At 38.1% G+C, this 20103-nt stretch overlaps 1 protein-coding gene across 1 annotated transcript in view; it reads left to right on the top strand.

The window, feature by feature from the left end:
• WDFY3 (WD repeat and FYVE domain containing 3) overlaps positions 1-20103 on the top strand; it is a 264325-nt gene that overhangs the window by 188812 nt on the left and 55410 nt on the right. The window contains exons 39-46 of the mRNA XM_060147888.1: positions 4567-4666; positions 6251-6411; positions 7425-7654; positions 8759-8868; positions 10481-10663; positions 12008-12165; positions 13262-13339; positions 15098-15325. Of these exons, the coding sequence (XP_060003871.1) occupies positions 4567-4666; positions 6251-6411; positions 7425-7654; positions 8759-8868; positions 10481-10663; positions 12008-12165; positions 13262-13339; positions 15098-15325 (1248 nt within the window). The remainder of the gene's footprint in view (positions 1-4566; positions 4667-6250; positions 6412-7424; positions 7655-8758; positions 8869-10480; positions 10664-12007; positions 12166-13261; positions 13340-15097; positions 15326-20103) is intronic.

The raw sequence follows: 20103 nt of genomic DNA on the forward strand, positions 1-20103 counted from the left end.
GGGTGGTAGTATTTTAGGAAGAACCAGGGAGTGTCAAGATTGAATTTCCCAAATAGATTATCAACTCTTTAAAGTTAGGGACCAACTTTCATGTGTCCTTTTGTCTCTCACAAAGTTAGCTCAGTGCCTTGGTGTGTTCTTTAAGTTTTTTTGAATTATTTAACTATAACTATATCCCTGGCAGTTCCCAAACAGGAAGATATGATACCATCTAATAAGAAAGAGATAAATTTGCTTTTAAAAATCAGTGCTTTGAGGAACTTCAAATCTAATACACAAACACAGAATACACATACAAAAAATATTTAGTGGAAATGCTGTTGCATTCCATGTCTTCCCATGGTGTAAAATAATAAATTACAAGCATATGATTCTGAATGTTACAATTATGAAGTCTATCTCTGAAGAAAGTCAACAGAAGAACTATCCTATATATTTACCATTTACCTACGTGAAGGAAGGTGTTTGAACCAACTGATTTTTGGGCTGATATGCTCAAGCCAGGCCATTTTCAGTCTTATGATTGTTGGGATGTCATCGTAAGAGTGTCTACTTACTTGATTGTATCTATAAAAGAATGTGTGAAGTTATCTTTATTAGCAGTCTATAAAAATAAAAGCTTCCCATTCATATAGACTGGCTTGAGTGTGAGTCAGGCCAAATACAAGGGAAGCAGTGTGGTGTCATAGAAGGACCTGGTTTGAATTCTGGCCCTGTGGTTTATTATGTAAACATTTTATTCTCACTGAGCTAAATTCATCCTCTAGAGAATGATGTTATATACTATCTCCCCTGCATGATTTTTGTGACAGTTAAATATATATAAATCACCCAGCAAAACTATTTTGAGAAATTAAACATGTGCTGCTTATAGCTGTGTAACCTTGGCCCAGCTTAGTTCTCTTCACCCCTTACAGTTTGCCCATCTTTAAGATAGCATAAAAATAGAACCTGTCTCTGAGGACTGTTGTGAGAATTAAGTAAGGTAATACATATAAGATTCATAACACAGTGCCTGGCACGTAAGACCTGCTCAAAAATCAAATGGCCTGTGGTGGCTTATACAATCACCAGCGTCCTCTGCTGTCACCACCAGGCATCTAATGAAAGGCCAAATGAATTTGCTGCATGTGGCCACGGAAGGAAAGTACCTGAGAACAGATCAAAAAGTACTTGTATATACCTGAAGGAAAGAAATATGATGAAACAAAGGAGGCTGATTTGGAGTGTGTGCCTGTCTGAGGAGTTCGCTGCTTTCTGCTCCCGCCATCTTCTAAAAGACCTCCCCGTTCCCATCAGAGTGCAGCGCCCCCTGCAGAGCAATAAACAAACCAAAAGAAGTGGCAAAAGTGGGCAAAGAGAGTGCTATGAAATAACTGAGAGAAGAGAAGCCAGTCAGGCTTCTGCAGTCAGAAGGACAGAGCGCAAACCCCTCTTCCTTGAAGGCTTTTCCTGTTACGGAGCACTAAAGGCCTCCCCCGCAGAGCCAGAGGGCTCTCAGCCACGGGCAGCACATGTGCCCACGACGACTCTGCATGGTGTTCCCAGGCCTCAAAAAGGACGCTTTGAGTCTTTGAAGACTCGTGTTGTTGACTGGCTTCACTGTCTTCTCTGGGAAGACAGATCTCACAGGCAGAGCAGAGCATAGGGCTCACCCTCTCTTCCTTCGACCCTGAATTCATCCTGGTTGTCTGGTGGGCCAACCAGGTTTATCTAAAAAAATGGAGAGCTTGTGGCTGAATTGCTCTTGTTGTGCATTTGTTAACTTCAGTATGGAGATTTTTAGTAGGGCTGGAAGAGTATGGAATGGCAGGTGAAGTGCTGAACTTTGGCGTCAAAGAAACTGACGTTTGAAACCTAGTTGTGACTTGACCAAGTGACTTGACCTCTCAAAGCCTCAATTACCTTATTTCTGAAGTGGAGATGATAGTATCTACTTCAAAAGGATATTGTGCACAATGAGATAAGGTACATAAAACTAAGCACTGTGTAGTTACATAATTGTAGTCCAGTGAATTGTTTTAAAAAAAGAAAAAAACACCCAAGAAAACTATGCATACACTCATAAAGTCTTAAGTCCGTTAAAAGTTAGGCTACTATGAGTATCAGCAAGAACATTTGAACTTGGCAGTTAGAGCCAATAACAGAGTTAATTCTGGGTCATGATCATTCATGAAACAGTTTCAGTGAGAGGAATCAGAGGATTAAATACGCCTGTTGGTGACTGAGCCAGCCTTAAATCCTTATAGAATACAAAAGAATACTTTCTAATTAAGTAAAAATAACTATTGTTGACAGATCAAACTACTTCTCTATGTTCTATGTTCCCTGTTTTACATACTCCAAAACTTTGTCTAATTAAGATTTTGTAAACCCTACTCATTATTACTTATCCCATTAGCCACATTGAGTTGATTATAATCCTGAATGAGTATTGCCATCCTCAGGGGTATTTAAATCCTCCTGTGAGTGGAGAGCCTTACTCCTTCGTAAATTTTGATCACTCAAGCTGTTTGAAAATGGTCTCTTATCCGATTGCAGGGTAGTCCTCAGACCTATCAATCTGTCTTGTCACTTAACCACTTGAAGGTCCTCGCTTTCCTTCCGTTAACAGGGGTGGGGTCTTGATGTACTGTCAGCATGAGGAATAGGCAGGCCTTGGCCCCAACTCTTCTGCTGACCATTGTATTAGTCTGTTCTACACAGGAAAATGTATTAAGATTATAAACAGGGACTTCCTTGGTGTCTCAGTCATTAAGAATCCGTCTGCCAATGCAGGGGACACGGGTTCGAGCCCTGGTCCGGGAAGATCCCACATGCCGCGGAGCAGCTAAGCCTGTGCACCACAACTACTGAGCCTGCGCTCTAGAGCCTGCTAGCCACAACTACTGAGCCTGTGCTCTAGGGCCCACGAGCCACAACTACTGAGCCTGTGTGCCACAACTACTGAGCCTGCTCTCTAGAGCCCACAAGCCACAACTACTGAGCCTGTGTGCCATAACTACTGAGCCTGTGTGCCACAACTACTGAAGCATGCACACCTAGAGCCCGTGCTCCGCAACAAGAGAAGCCACTGCAATTAGAAGCCCGCACACCATAACTAGAGAAAGCCCACGCGCAGCAATGAAGACCCAACGCAGTCAAAAATAAATCAATAAATAAATTTTCTAAAAAAAGATTATAAACAACATGTCATGACCTTCACTTTTTCCCAAATTATTCTAATGCCAAACCAAACTCCTAAGAACTAATATTCTTTTAACTGTTGCTAGGCCCATGTTTTTCATTTTAAAACAAAATATGTTTTATCAGAAAAACAGAGAAACGTTCATTACAACTTTGGTTGGTTTTTGAATCCTTAGAATAATATCTTTGATCTGAATATAGGATTCCAATTTTAACTGCTTTTTTAAAATCTTCACCAGCACCACTTTGAAAATCAGAATAGAAAGAAGTGGGTTTTTCCCCAGTGGAACAGATTTTAACTTTAAATGCATAAAGCAGAACAGTGTTCTATAGCCCACTTTTGCGGCATGGTCATAAACATAGTCCTGGACCTGTCTGTGCGAGAAGAAATAGATTCTTTAACTTCACTTGCAAAGCATCAGTACTCTGCTTGTAACTACAACATCCAGATCTCTTTTTAAGAAACAAATTTATGTCAGTTTATTGAATCGTTCAATATCCAGCTCCTATCCAAAGCCAGCTAACATGACTGGCATTTGAGAAGAATGACAAAAAGATCTTTCCTACCTTTCATCCCTGTGTTCCCAGTGCTTTACCACCTCTCAGGCTAGAGACTTGAAAGTTATGCACCTGGATCATACCACCCTAATTACCAAAAGAACTGCCATCAGAGAACTATAGTTTAACTTTGTGCCCTAAACTTTTATTCAAGATAATTTTAAAAATCGTCTTTGTACTGTATAAAACCATTATCAAAGGTACAACCTACAGGGCTGTTCATTGTCCTCTTTATAAAAACCCACAGGGAACATTCTTCTCAGAACAATCTTAGGAAAACATCTTTGCTGACTATATAGTATGCTTCCTTTTTTATAGATAATTAAAGGCTTTGTAAGTCATATTATTATTTTTTCTCCTTCTTGACCCTAGGAAGCTCAAAGCAAAATTGTGTGCTTAATTGATTTTTTTGATATAAATACTTGCCTCCCCATTGACTTTACCTTCTTGGTTACTAGACTCCTGAGCTTTTGTGTTTGTTTAAATGGCTTTATGATTTATTTTATCTGTATCTCATTAGAAACTGCCAGATCTCTTTTGGAAGTGAGGTAGATGGATAATAGATATCAAATATTTATTAAATACTTAAAATGTTTAGAATACTGCTTTTGGAGGAAAGGATTCAAAAGAAGGTATTGTTTCACCTTTGCTTCTATTTGTTTTTTAATCTATGGTCAGAAAAATAAGAGAGTACAAGCATATATACCATCTCTTGTGACATATTCTACTACTTACCAGTAGTTTTTTTTAATATAACTATGGTTGATGAGCCTTACCTTTGTTTACTGGGTTCTGTTTCTAATTCTAAATTTTATTGATTAGGCTTCCCCTGAAAGATCGACAAGAACTCAGCAAAAAGAATTTCAGACTTATATTTTGGATAGTGTGATGGACCATTTGCTTGCAGCTGATGTTTTATTGGGTAATATCATGTTTTATTTTCACTCTGTTAAAAGTACCTATAATCACTTCCCTTCTCTATCTAAACCCCAAGTATACCACTTTTTTAACTTCATCTTTTTCCTTTTTTTCTGTGCATTTTCCCCTTATTGGTATTTTCCTATAATGAGGAAAAGGCCCATCTATCTCCTTCCTTTGAACCTGGGATAAAGGATCAACAACAGGGAGTACTTAAGCTGCTTGTCCACGTTCATATGCTCAGAGGTGGCAGGAAGAGGACAAGGAAAGAGAAAAAATGTTTTTAAAACCATATTATGTGAACAGTATATTTTTATGAATTATCTAATACTTTTAAAAATTACTGTGATATACTTACAAATAAGTTACAAATGTAGCACTCTGAATTACCACCCAGGCAACATGCCTGTATAAGAGCACTCAGAAATGCATTACCAGCACCCTCAGAAACTATACCTATTAGTGGAATTATTCAGTTATAGGTATCTATGTTATTCTTTAGAATGGCTTTCAGGATGTAAATTCAAAGCACATTAAAATGTTTTTCCTGTATGTCTCTAGTTACAATAAAACTACAAAACTTGATACATTTACAGTGGAGCTAACATTTATATGTAAAACAATGACAAAATTTAAAGAAGGAAAAGTAATGATTTAGCATATTTGCTACTTGAATTTCTGGTAATTATATAAATCATAGAACCTCCATGCTATTACATTATCATTTTTTTTTAACAAAGTAAGTTTGCCAAGAAAATCTTTAGTGTTGTCATAACATGCAACTCTCAAACTGTGGTGTCAAGTCAGACTTTTGTATTTGTTCTTATCGCTTGAGAATCTTAAGTAACATCAGTCTTACTACATAAAGACACAAAACAAAGAGTTTTGCATTGTGTAGTGATTTAGAGTTAGGTGGGAATAATAATTACAGTCAGTTAAGGCTCCTAATTTCTAGAAAGGAGGGAGGGGCTTAAAGGGGGCATTCTGTTGGAGGAGGAGCCAGGAGGATTAGTGTTGAGGCAGTATGTACACAGCGAGCACACTGAAGCCACCGGGGCAGCTTGTAGAAGAGAAACAGTGCTGATGGGAATCATGGAAGGGGTGAGAGGTACCCCATGGCACCACCACCACTGATGGTACTCTGTGTTTTACAGTTCTTTTGGACCTCTCTTTTGCCTCCATTACTTCATTGTGCTTAAAGTTTTGTTTGATGATTTGTTTTGCCCTTTAGTAGTTAGACAGAATCAATTTACAACTAATAAACTGACTTAATTTTTCTCTCAAAGGGAGGCTATGTGTCACTGACAGTTGACGAACTGTTTGCTTATCACAGACTGTCTTAAGTCAGTAAGAAACTTCAGTCTCCATCCATAACACTTTTATCCTGCAGAAATTATTTCTTCCAACATTTATCATGACTTCTGGCCATGAACATCATTTTGCTTAAAGTAGTACATAAGAGCTAATGGTCTTATTTCTAACGGTAGTAGATGTACTCATCTTGCCTTAGCCTGATTTGTTGGAGGGTCTGGTCTTAGGCTGGTGGACATCAATTTTCTTAAGACATTTTTTTCCTGCTGGAATTTAGGGGAAGATGCATCTCTGCCTATTACCAGTGGAGGGAGCTACCAAGTATTGGTGAACAATGTGTTTTATTTCACACAACGTGTGGTGGACAAGCTTTGGCAAGGCATGTTCAACAAAGAATCTAAACTTCTTATAGATTTTATAATTCAACTAATTGCACAGGTAATCCATTGTCACATTAGTTGTAGAGTACATGTTTTCCTATTGAAAAACTTTGCCTCGGGTGTCAAAATTGTTGGAAATAAGTGTAACTAGTAAGATAATGAATGTTGACATTTTAATGTAAAGTTCAGCTTATTAGAAGTGAATAAAACGTAGGTCTGTAACCATTCCCCCCCTTACCCGTGGCCCGGTGCCAGTGTGTCCAGTATGTAAAGCTTCCTCATTCTCTCAGGCTGTGGGCTCCCACTGCCTTCCCCACTGGCATTGCTCATTGCTAACCACATAGCTGGACAGCTTCCTGTTGGTTTAAAGACCTTAAGTTAATACGATTTGATAGATTTTCATAGTATGATGCATCAGTGTGTCAAGATTTAACAGAGCATGAAGAGTTGATATTAGAGGAGTATTCTCTTCTTGTAATTGAATCTTTACAAAGTTCACTGTAGTCCTTGTTCCTTTGAAGATGTCATATTAGTGTGTGTTTGTGGCACCTTTTCCGGTTTGGCACAAGTGATAAATCTTATTCAACACACGATGTAGAAAGTAGGAAATACTGTTGTCATGTTATTAGACACACACATGTCACCCAAGAATTTTTTAAGAATAAATTTGTATTTAGCCAAAGAGAAAAGTTCTCACGTGAGATGAAACAACGTCAGAAGTTCTTTACTAACATTTTAGGTAATTTTTTTTTTTTTTTTAGTAATTTTGAGTAGCGATTGATCACCCTTACAAAACTTGTGGGGTAGGAGTCTCTACCCAGATGGCACTTGCCCGTGTTCTGAGGGAGGCTGCTCTGAACACAGATGTATATACACACAGCACTCATCTCATTACATTTATGTGTCTCGTGGGTTCTGAACCTCATAATAGCAAGAGCTTTGTATTTTTTATCTTAGCACCCCAGTACTTAGCATGGTGTCTGATACATAATAAACCTAATAAATGTTCATGTGTGAATGATAAGCAGACTTTTTTTGTCCATTTTATTAAAGTATCTCTCATATCTTTAGTCAAAAAGAAGATCCCAGGGATTGTCACTGGATGCGGTTTATCACTGCCTCAATAGGACCATATTGTACCAGTTCTCCCGGGCACACAAAACAGTCCCGCAGCAAGTAGCTCTCCTTGATTCACTCAGGGTCCTGACTGTAAACAGGAACTTGATCCTGGGCCCTGGGAACCATGACCAAGAATTCATTAGCTGTCTGGCTCACTGCCTCATTAACCTGCATGTTGGAAGGTAACTCTTTTAGGTTCAGTTTGAATTTGTCTTTGATATTTTTCTACCAGAACTCTTTGTTCTACTTTTCTGATTATAACATTTCTTTTTTCTTTAACCTCGGTTTTACTTAAAACTTCATGAGAAGGTAAAAGACAAGGGTTGAATTTCTGCAGTGAAATAATGAGTATATTTTTGCTTTAATTTTCTGTATCTTTAAATTTTTTGTTAATCACATGTCACATATATAATTTTTAAATAAGAGTTTGCTTTTCAAGTAAATTAGATACACACTGTTGGAGGTTAAGAGGGGTAAAAAGATAAGAATGCAATAAATAAATGCAATATATGTTAAATGGGTAAAATTAGTATTTTGCCACTGATTGCTTTGCAAGGTATTTCTTTGGTGTCTGCTGGGGGCCAGGCATTGGATTAGGGACTGGGATGAAATGTGAATGAGACAGACCCTGTGGCAGGTCTTGGAGCATGCAGTCTACGAGGGAGGATCCATAACTAAGCAATGTGCTCTTGCTACAAGCACGGTGCTTTGGGAACACATAACAGGTGCCCCTAGCCTGGGAGAGACACCTGCTGAGTTACAGCTTGAACCTGGTTGAGGATGAAGTTAATCCTCCAACGAGAATGGGGAAGAGTGATGTGGGAAGAAAGAGTCATCTATGCGATTGCCCAGAGGGCAAAAAGAATATGGCACATGTAGGAAACTGCAGGTATTTCACTGCTGCTGGAGCAAAGAGTGGTGAGATAAGATATGGGAAAGGGGGCACAGTCATAGGAGGAGAATGTTCTTAAATGAACTTTTCGTAATTTTTAGGTAAAAATGTTAATAGTGATAAAAAAGTGTCTTAAATAGTACGATTCTCCTCTTAATGCTGTAATTTAGTTTAATTACATTCAGTCGAGTGGATTTGTGACATCATTGCTTAAAAATGGCACTTTCATGATAAACTATAAGTTCTGTTCTGTGCATCTGCCAAATGTCTGCCACTTATGGAGCTCTGTGACAGAGCCAGCGTTTACTTGTGTCTGCAGAGTAGTACTTAGTCATCACAGTTTACAGCTGCAGTAATTTCCTTCATATAGTTTAAACTGACTGGAATTTTTCAGCAATGTGGATGGGTTTGGACTGGAAGCAGAAGCCCGCATGACTACATGGCACATTATGATCCCCTCGGACATTGAACCAGATGGTGGTTACAGCCAAGATATTAGTGAAGGTAGTTATCTCAATTTTTTCCCCCTTTTCTCTCCACTCATTTCTAAGATATAACCAAAAAATCCGACTTCAGAAACCGCCAACATTGACAACCAATCTCTCCATAGGGCATACCTGAACATATACCAATATGCCCGCCAGCATATACCAACGTGCTAGCTGTACATCTCCTTATGCCAGGATGAGTAAACCCCTGATATTGCTCGCCCTCCACATTTTATAATAACACCAGGAAACTTGGTGATACTTACATTTGCACAAGCAGTAGTGCAAATATGATACTAACTTGGCGCTTACTATTAAGAGAGCTGGCTATTGATAGTATTTGGCCAATCACAGTAGAGGCAAATATTGCTTGAGACAGATTGTCAGTACTACCATTTTTATTCTTTCTCCCTTTTTTAAATCTAGTTTTCCCACTGATTTTGTAATTATCGTGCATATGAGAGTCTTTGGGTGGATTGATTTCTAATTTCCAACGTTGTTCAGTTGAAAAGATTAGATAATTACAGAAGTGTTTGTCTCTCCAGCAATATTTAGTGTGGTAGTTTTGCATATGATTTTATCCTTTGTAGGTCCAGCACTCATTCTTTCATTCATTTAAGCATTAATTTGTTCTCTGTTCTTGCACTAAAATTTCTTAAACCCCAGACACTAAGGACACAGTGATTGTTTTCACCCCCCAAGGAACTAACAGTCTAGAACACTGGTTCTCAAAGTGAGGTGCTCAGACTAGTAACATTGACATCATTTGGGAACTAGTTAGAAAAGCAGATTCTCTGGCCCCATTCAGATCTACTGAGTACTCAGTACTCAGATACTCTGGGGGATGAAGACCAGCAATCTGTTTGAACAACCTCCCAGGTGATTTTGATGCTTGCTAAAGATGGACTGGCCTAGAGCAGGAGTCAGACAAATTAGCAAGGAGTCCAAAGCAAGATGGAATTTAATAGTAAAAGCTCTAAAAATATTTGTTTACTATTTCTTTCCTTTTGCAAAATCATCAAGAACAATTAACTTATTTGTGAATATACCTTAAATATTTAGATCTAAAATTTACTTTTAAGTGGAGAATAAGTTCTTTTCTTTTATAGAAGAAGCTAGACAATGAAATATATATGTAATTTCCAGTTTTATAAATAAATATGTAGTCTTTTTGCTTGATATAAAGTTTTTTGGTTTTTTTTTTTAAGTTTTCCAAGTAGCCAATCGCATTTTTGGTTATCTGAATAATCCTTTTTTTGTTGTTTTGTTTTTTTTTTTGGTTTGTTTGTTTGTTTTTGCGGTACGCGGGCCTCTCACGTTGCGAAGCACAGGCTCCGGACGTGCAGGCTCAGCAGCCATGGCTCACGGGCCCAGCCGCTCCGCGGCATGTGGGATCTTCCCGGACCGGGGCACGAACCCATGTCCCCTGCATCGGCAGGCGGACTCTCAACCACTGCGCCACCAGGGAAGCCCTGAATAATCCTTTTTTACTGAACTGGCTATGATATGAATCATTTTTTGGACAATTAAGTACTATACATCTAAGTTGAAATTCTTCAATAAAAAAGAAAAAAAATACTAACTACCTTTATATTCTTTTTGATCAGTTGCTATTTTTTATTTCCTAGGGCGTCAGCTTCTCATAAAAGCTGTCAACAGAGTTTGGACTGAATTGATTCATAGTAAGAAACAAACCTTGGAGGAGCTTTTCAAAGTCACTCTACCAGTGAATGAAAGAGGCCATGTGGACATAGCTATAGCAAAGCCGCTCATTGAAGAAGCCGGTTTGAAATGTTGGCAGAATCATCTAGGTAAGACAGTTTACAGATATCATGTGACAAAGGGACTTACATACAACTATCATATATGGGTGCACTTTGGATATGAAATTAAAACTTTCCCCGAAAGATATTATGATGACAATAGAAATGAAAATCAATACAGTATAGCCCATTCTAGAATGATTATGCTGAGATTAGGCTTTTCTTCTTAGATTTTTCTTTTAATTTTATTTTGTTTTTGTTTGTTTTTTTTTTTTTTGCGGTACGCGGGCCTCTCACTGTTGTGGCCTCTCCCGTTGTGGAGCACAGGCTCTGGACGCGCATGCTCAGCAGCCATGGCTCATGGGCCCAGCCACTCCGCAGTATGTGGGATCTTCCCAGACCGGGGCACGAACTCATGTCCCCCGCATCAGCAGGCTCAACCACTGCGCCACCAGGGAAGCCCTCTTTTAATTTAAAAAAAAAATTTTTTTTTTATATGTGTTATACATCAGGCATCTATGAGCTTGGTAAATAATACATTGCTCACAACTTTAGTATGGTCACCATCTTGGTTATGAGTCTACATCCCTTATCTATAATTCTGAAATTCAAAAAGCCCTGAAAACCCAAGGTGTTATTATTAATTTGATGCCAAAACTCACTTGGTAGCAAAACCTAACCTATCTTTGTTTATCCTACTAGGCATTAATATTAATACATTTTGCTGCAGAAATATTAATTATTATATTATTAATTATTGTTTGTTACCTTAGACCTTCTGGTGGTCTAGGGTGATACAGTATATGTACTGTATCACCATTTTTTTTTTTTTTTTTTTTTTTTTTGCGGTATGCGGGCCTCTCACCATTGTGGCCTCTCCTGTTGCGGAGCACAGGCTCCGGACGTGCAGGCTCAGTGGCCATGGCTCACGGGCCCAGCCGCTCCGCAGCATGTGGGATCTTCCCAGACCGGGGCACAAACCCGTGTCCCCTGCATCGGCAGGCAGACTATCAACCACTGCGCCACCAGGGAAGCCAGTGTATCACTTTCTTAAAATTCTAAATTCCAAAGTATACACAACACCAAAGATTTTAGGTAGGGGACTGTGAATTGTTATTAACACAGAAACTGATTACAGTTAAAATAAATTTGCATATTACTGCAGAGCTATGAGGTTTCAAGCAAATGTGAGTTCAACTAGTACAATAAATGTCATGCAGCTATCCTTATACAAGATAAGTAAATATAATATCTGAGAGTGTCTGCATCTGTAACATAAGCTGCTTTTGATAACTACAGAATTGTGGTTTGTAACTATTATGCCAAAGTATTAAAAGTAAGGCTAATAAATACATGGAGAAACTGTAAAATACTCTAATTTTAATTTTGTAGCCCATGAAAAGAAATGCATAAGTCGAGGAGAAGCTTTAGTGCCCACCACACAATCCAAATTGTCCCGTGTCAGCAGTGGTTTTGGTCTTTCCAAGTTAACGGGATCGAGAAGGAATCGAAAGGAAAGTGGGCTTCATAAACACAGTCTTTCCACCCAGGTACATTGTTTCGTTTTATTAATGATATGATTAGAAATTTGTAATTCAAGGTTTAGTTGTAGTGTTTTATATAATACACTTAATACATGCAAGCATATGATTTGAAATGGAACTTTTCTGCATTTTTGCTTTAGACAGAAGAGAGAAATAACTCAGGTTGTGGAGCCTTCTCCCATTTTATTATAAAATTGCACTATGAGTGTTGTGTATTTACATCCATTGCATAACTGGACATAAGATGAGATTCAGATATTGATATATGATAGACTATGGATAATTTTTTCTCAGCTCTCCCAAACCTTCCATTTTATTAATAGTTATATAAATTTTAAAGCAACAGCAGACAAAATAGCTTTTTATTTTTTATAATTTTGTTGTACATGCCTGAGATTGATTTTTTTTTTTAACTCATCTACCTCCAGCATTAATTTCTTCCTCATCATACTGTCTTTGCCATCGCAGAATATTAGTGGCAGCTGTGAAAAGGGCCTGGGAGAAACCATGTGTATGAGTCATTCCATGTGTCAGGTTGGGTTCCCCAGGAAGCACACTCTGAGAGGGAGTTTAGTGTGCAGGATGTTTATTAGGGGTGCCCTTGATATTTGTGGATGGGAGAAGAAGGAAGCAGGATTGGTCACAGGGAAATGTCAGGCTACAATGCAGGTCTGGCGACAGACCCAGCTGTGACCCAGGTGGAGCTTTGGTACCAAAATGACCTGTCAGAGTTGACCTTTACTGAGCTGAAATGGCTGAGCCTGCTTGCCTCCAAATCAGCCAGTGATTGTGGGGTGCCCACAGCTCTCTGCAGCTGAGGAGATCCCTGAAATACTGACAGCGCTCCCAGAAGTTGTGGCAGTGAGCCCTTCCTTGAAAGGGGCACTGGGGGATGGGGGGTATATGGATCTGTGTCCATCACATAAGCCTCTATCAGATTCATTATATAATTAATCTTTCAGAGTTTTCTGTGGGGTTTTTTGGGTGTTGTTGTGATGCCTTTAATAGAATTTTAACTAACTTGGGGGCATTATTTCAAGGCTAGTTAACATTTTTTTCCAGGAAATCATGAAATATTAAGACTTTTTCCACTCATTGTTAGGAGATTTCTCAGTGGATGTTTACACACATCGCGGTTGTTCGTGACTTAGTAGACACACAATATAAGGAATATCAGGAGGTAAGAATCATAATCATAATAATGGTTTGTTTTGCATTCTTTGAGTGAGAAAAGATTGTTTCCCTTGGTATCTTCCTCCTGCTTTTAAGAATAAGTTGCTGAACTGAATTTATCATGAGATAATGTTTTGTTTTGTTTTTTTTGCGGTACGCATGCCTCTCATGTTGTGGCCTCTCCCGTTGCGGAGCACAGGCTCCGGACGCGCAGGCTCAATGGCCATGGCTCACGGGCGTAGCCACTCCGCAGCATGTGGGATCTTCCCGGACCGGGGCACGAACCCGTGTCCCCTGCATCGGCAGGCGGACTCTCAACCACTGCGCCACAGGGAAGCCCAGATAATGTTTTTGATTATCCCTGCCAGCAGCTACTTTGGCCATTGGTTTTAACATAGAAAGACTGGAACTTCCTACAGGCAAACTGCATTAAAAAGTGACAGACTGGAGATCAGCACAGCTGAATCCTAATGACATTCACTACCAACATATTGCATGTGTCTGTTCTTAATAAAAATTAAAATATTGGAAAGATCCCTTTCTTTCATACTTAACAAGGAGACCATGAAAATGTGCATCAAAATCTCTAAGAAGTCTCTAAAATTCTAAAAAATTAAAAGATAAAAAAAAAATAAATAAATAAAAAATAAAAAAAATAAAAATAAAAAAAAAGATAAAGGTATTTTTTATTACAAGTGCTTGGTGATTTTGTCAGTAAGAAATATTTTCAGTGAAATCCTCTTGATGAATTCATAGTTACTCAACAACTTATTCGAAATATTTTATTTCCATGGCAGCTGAGTTATATCTTATTAAAGATTTCTGAATGATAAGCTGCTAATTTTTTATGGGCATGATACTAGATACTTAGTTGTTACAGGGGATTTCCTCCTGCCAGGAACACATAAGTACTATGATGGTATCATTATAATATCAAGATTACTCCTTCAATAATCATTAGTGTTAGTTGTACAGTATAAAGGGATCTTTATTCTTAAATTGTATACTTATATTCCATGAATTATTAGATAAGCATCTAATCATTAGGTGCTTAGTTGTAAGCATCTACTGTTGAAATGTTACACATTTTGACATTTGACAAATAGAAAGAAGTTACTCCAAGTCATAAATTTCCATTTAAGTAAGGTGGTTTGGATCTATACCAGGGCCAAGTAATAATGGTTTTCCTTTAATTTTTATATGAATGTTAAGTTCCCTATCAGAGATGCATGTGTATATTCTTTACCTAAAATTATTGGAAATGTTACGGTGATTACCAGGAATCTAGTGTGTTGGCAATATTTCTTGATGTGGCTTTCTAGATTTTCTTTTATTCATGTTCTAGTAACTGTTTTACAATTGGGGGTGGGGAATTTAATCCTTAAATTACTGTCTTTATTAACTCACACTGGACAAACCATTTCCATGTATTTTCATAAGTAATATTACCATCGTCCCTGTCCCTGAGCTACAAGTTCCTTCAGCACTCTGGTCAGGTGTACTGCACACGCTACCCTGTAGGGATCTTCCATGTATTGTATACTTGGTGCTAAAATAATCGGGCCATCACTAAAACCCCACCTTCTCACAAGATCGGCAGCTTACTTTAACCATAAATAAATGTAACTTTACTTTTATAATATTGCCTGAAATTACCTGGATTGGTTTTTGTTTCCAAAGAATAACTTGGTTTCAAGGTACTTGTAGACTGTTCATTGTTGCTTGTGCTTTTGCTTGAAAACCAACCTGGACTCCCTCTTGTTAGCGTCAGCAAAATGCCCTGAAGTACGTGACGGAGGAGTGGTGCCAAATCGAGTACGAGCTGCTGCGGGAGCGGGGGCTCTGGGGCCCCCCTATTGGTTCCCATCTCGACAAATGGATGTTGGAGATGACGGAAGGGCCCTGCAGAATGAGGAAGAAAATGGTGCGGAATGATATGTTTTACACCCATTACCCTTACGTGCCGGAAACGGAACAAGAGACAAATGTGGCGGTGAGTGCGCAGAATTCAGCGTTTGTAGTGACGCTTCCATGTCTTTCTTCTTTTTTGTAAGCGTTTTCACTTATTTGGTTAATTACGAAAAACACCTAATTTAGAAGATTTGATGAACTATAATAAGTTGATAATGCCAGGGTGCTGGCGGTGGAATGAAAAGGTGCAGCAGGGAGCCTTCACAGTGAAGTGGTTTGGATCTTAGACCCTGGAGCCAGCTGCCAGGTTTGAAACCTGCCTCTGCCCCTTCACTAGCTGGTGACCTTGTACCGGCCACGTTAACCTCTTCAGCTTCTGCTTTCTTTATGCCTAAAATGGAGAAAATAACAGTTCCATCTTAGAAGCTATTGGGAGGATTAAATTAATTAAAATTAATAAAGTACTTAGAATAATGTCTGGCACAGAATAAGCACTATATAAGTGAGTGTTAATAAAATAAACATTGCCACTAAGCAATATTCTTTGAAGAAATACAGAGCACAGTTAAAGAATAATGATAGCCTGAGTGTATAGATCTTCCCATTTATATTGAGAAGCTTCATCACTGGCTCCACGGGTATAAAACGAACAACATTTGCCCCTCAAGTTCCTTTTTATTCAGACAGGTTGCCCTTCCTAAAGCCTTCATTCAGATTTTTGCACTGACCATAAAAATTTTGTCTGAAATAATCATGATCTAGGAATCATGTTTTTGTGTTCGGGAAAATACAGTCTTCCCCAATAAAGTCACTGCAAATTTGGAAGAGAAACCCTTCATGGTTTAAGTACTTTCACATACTTGACTTTAATATGATTCTGTCAACAATTGAAGAAACTAAGATTTATAAAGAAGACTTGACACATGTGTCTTCTAGTAAGTAGTTCAGATCATATAACATGAGACAACTTGCATTGTTCCAGTGTCTCTTTTTTTCCCAACCAAAACCCTGGCTCCATTTATCTTGTGCTAATTGACTATACATTTGTCCTGATGCTACTTAGAATATAGGCCTTAGACCTGCTAATATATAGTTATTTAAGTTTTTTTTTTTTAAGATAGCTCCCTGAAGTTTACTTTTCTCAAAATTATTCCGTTCTGTCAAGAATGCCGTACTTGGGGGACTTCCCTGGTTAAGACTTCGCTTTCCAATGCAGGGGGCGTGGATTGGCTCCCTGGTCAAAGAGCTAAGATCACACATGCCTTGTGGCCAAAAACCCAAAACATATCGGGACTTCCCTGATGGCACAGTGGTTAAGAATCTGCCTGCCAATGCAGGGGACATGTGTTCGATCCTTGGTCCGGAAAGATCCCACATGCCGCAGAGCAGCTAAGCCCGTGTGCCACAACTACTGAGCCTGGGCCCTAGAGCTTGCGAGCCACAACTACTGAAGCCTGTGTGCCTAGAGCCCGTGCTCCTCAGCAAGAGAAGCCACCGCAATGAGAAGCCCATGCACCACAACGAAGAGTAGCCCCCGCTCGCCACAACTAGAGAAAGCCCGTGTGCAGCAACAAACACCCAATGCAACCAAAAATAAATAAATAAAAAATAAAGTAAAATTTTAAAACAGAAGAACAAATTCAATAAAGACTTTTAAAAAATAATAAAAATAAAATAAAAAAAGAATGCCATACTTGATAAATTTTAATTTAAGCACTGTAATTTCTAATACTAGCACACTATGTAGAAAAAAAAATCCACCCATATTTTTGCAGCCTTTTAATAGCACCTACATTTGTCAGATCAGACTAGCAATATAATCTCTATTCTTCATCCATTTTCCCCAAATAAATAATTGAATAAGAGTTTAAGCCTGTAGCAATTTGATAAAATATTTCTTACTGAGTCAACACTCATTCAAATTGAATCCATTCAGGGATAGGAAAATAGAAGATGTGCTCTCCTAAATACGTGACCATTCACTATTTCTATATAACTGAGGCATATACTTTTTGAGTTACATAACCATAGTATTTTTTTTTATTGTGTCTACACCTTTCCTTCTTTATAACAGTGTCATTTGTTTTACAAAAGTATATTTGAAGTTCTGTATCAGATAAAAACAAAATAACCTATTCAGAGTCCACACTTACAACCTTAATATCATTAGCATTTTACCTAAGCCAAGGAGTTCATCAGTCTGTGAAATCTAAACAGACAGTCTCAGAAATAAGTATGAACCATACGGAACTTTTTTTTTTTTTTAAACCAGATGGGTTACATATTGGGAAATACAAGGCAGTCAAGAAATGTTAGAGATACGTTTACAAAAAAGGAAAAAGCAGGTGGGAAGGGGAGATGATTACAGATTGTAGAATTCATGCTGCTGCTTAAGTTCATGCACAAGTCAAGGTTAATCTGCTATGATGAAGTTTTCTGAATGAATAATGATTTTGGTGTTGCTCGTTCAAACTCTTTTGTAAATTTGAAACCCCATTAAATGTCCACTTTTTTTCTTATGGAATATGCAGTCTGGCAATATCAACAGCAAAGAAAATTCCAAAAAGTAGAGCAGCTGCTATCCCACTAACTTCTGTTGTGAAATCAAAAAAGGAGAGCAGATATTTAACGAAGCACAGTGAGCCTTGATAGTCTGCAGAGCGGTCACTTGCAGTTTCCTGTATGTCTCATGACAGCCCTCTGAAGTATAATTATATTATTATCCCAATTCCACAGATGATAAATAGAAGCCTAGAAAATTAAGGAACACCTTCTAGGTCATGCTAAGTACTGGAGCAAGATATAATGACTATAGATTGACAGTTCCTCAGACGTTCCTCACTCTTGAAAAAGGATTCCAATCTTTGGTGGTTTTGAGAAGTTGTCAGTGGACAGTGAATTTCTTCCAGACAGAACCACATATTGGGTTGGCCAAAAAGCTCGTGTGGGTTTTTCCGTAATGTCTTATGGAAAAACCTACACGAACTTTTTGGCCAACCCAATACTAGGTTTTGTCTCTCTAATGCTAAAGAATATCTAGAACTTAATGTTGAGTGAATGGACTTACCAGCACTCTTTCTTCCTAAGTTAGAGTTTATCCATTGCTTCCCATTCAGCATGCTTATAGAATTTTCCTAATTATTTTTCCACTAAAAAGGGCTAGAGTCAAATTTTATGGGGTGTGAAGTTTATATAACTTGGGGAGGCACTATAAGAAAAAGAGTACAAAATTATGAATACAAAATTACTAGGGCCCCACTTCCAGGACTTTGAAAGGAGCCCATGGGAAGTGACGGCTGTTGAGGTATATGCTTCATTAATTTCACCATAAATCCTCCTGTGGTCTGAGCTGTATTAAATATTGCCTCCCAGAGTTAGAGATCAGTCACGTCTTCCCTTTCAGCTCCCATAAACGTGTTGCCCTCCTTGCACCCATGTTTATAAAATATATAGGCAGTACTTTTTGCGACGTTACAGGTATTTCAGGTATAACAGGTACAAACTGAAAATTGCTTTTAAGGCCTTTTGATAGGTAAAACAGGCTTTGCCAGGAGTAAGGACAAATGATTTGATCTTTGCTTTATTTATGAAGAACAATTATTGTTTTAAGTAAAATTTAAATCTTTAGGCCTCTTAATTGAACTAAGAAATAGAGTGATGATTTAAAAGTTATTTCTTGTTTTAAAATCTTTGATGTGTTAGAATCAAGTGATTATTTCTTTAGTTATTAAAGTTTTATTTCTTAAACCTGGATAATGCTACATACTGTATTAAAAAATAGCTTACCCTTTATTATTAGTTTTGAATTTTATTTTTAAATTAGTTGTTTATTTATAGAATGTAGAACATATGTGAGTGTTTCATTTGCCACCGACTTAAAAGCCTTGAAAGTTTATCAACTAAAATTGTTTTAATGAGAACAACAATATTTTTTTTGTCCTGAGAAAAGTTATGTACATGTGGAAAATTCTCCTATCTCACAAAAAAATAATGTATCCCCTTTGCACAGGGACTTTCCTTAGGGGACCATTTTCAAAACTAAAATAGCTATACTGAATTGCACTGTAATTCTGTATTTTAAGTGGTAGTATTAGTTATAAATATTAAGATGTGAGCCTGGGATATGATGAAAATACAAAATATGGTTGTTTTTAAGCAGTTGTCTAATTACTCTGAATCCTAAGGAATGAGACTAAAATTCCATATCTTGCCATTTAAGAAGTTATATTTAAGTACTAAAACCAGGTTTTAGTTCTGTAATCCCCTTATTTTCACAGAATAATAATCACAGAATAATAATCTCAAACAAATTGACTATTCTTTGCAAATATCATTGGGGCAAAGACCTCACCATTTCCTGTTAATGTTGGGTTGGACTGCTAGGGGCAGAAGGGTAAATGACTTACCTGAAGTTCCTTTTCTAATTAAGGGAGTCTCATGTGGGTGCCTCCACATATATATATATATATATATATATATATTTTTTTTTTTTTTTTTTTTTTTTTTTTGCGGTACGCGGGCCTCTCACCGTTGTGGCCTCTCCCGTTGCGGGGCACAGGCTCCGGACGCGCAGGCTCAGCAGCCATGGCTCACGGGCCCAGCCGCTCCGCGGCATGTGGGATCTTCCGGACCGGGGCACGAACCCGTGTCGCCTGCATCGGCAGGCGGACTCTCAACCACTGCGCCACCAGGGAAGCCCTCCACATATATTTTTATATAATATATAGATATCACAGGACTCATAGGAACTAAGCAACTCATTCAAGAAATTCCATTGCCAGCAATATAGAAAAATTGGAAGTAAAGGGAATATAAAATTATTTTCTACAAATTCTGACTTTGAAAAATTTAGGTTTCTGT

This window comes from Lagenorhynchus albirostris, chromosome 4 (genome assembly GCF_949774975.1).
Source record: "Lagenorhynchus albirostris chromosome 4, mLagAlb1.1, whole genome shotgun sequence".
NCBI lineage: Eukaryota > Metazoa > Chordata > Mammalia > Artiodactyla > Delphinidae > Lagenorhynchus > Lagenorhynchus albirostris.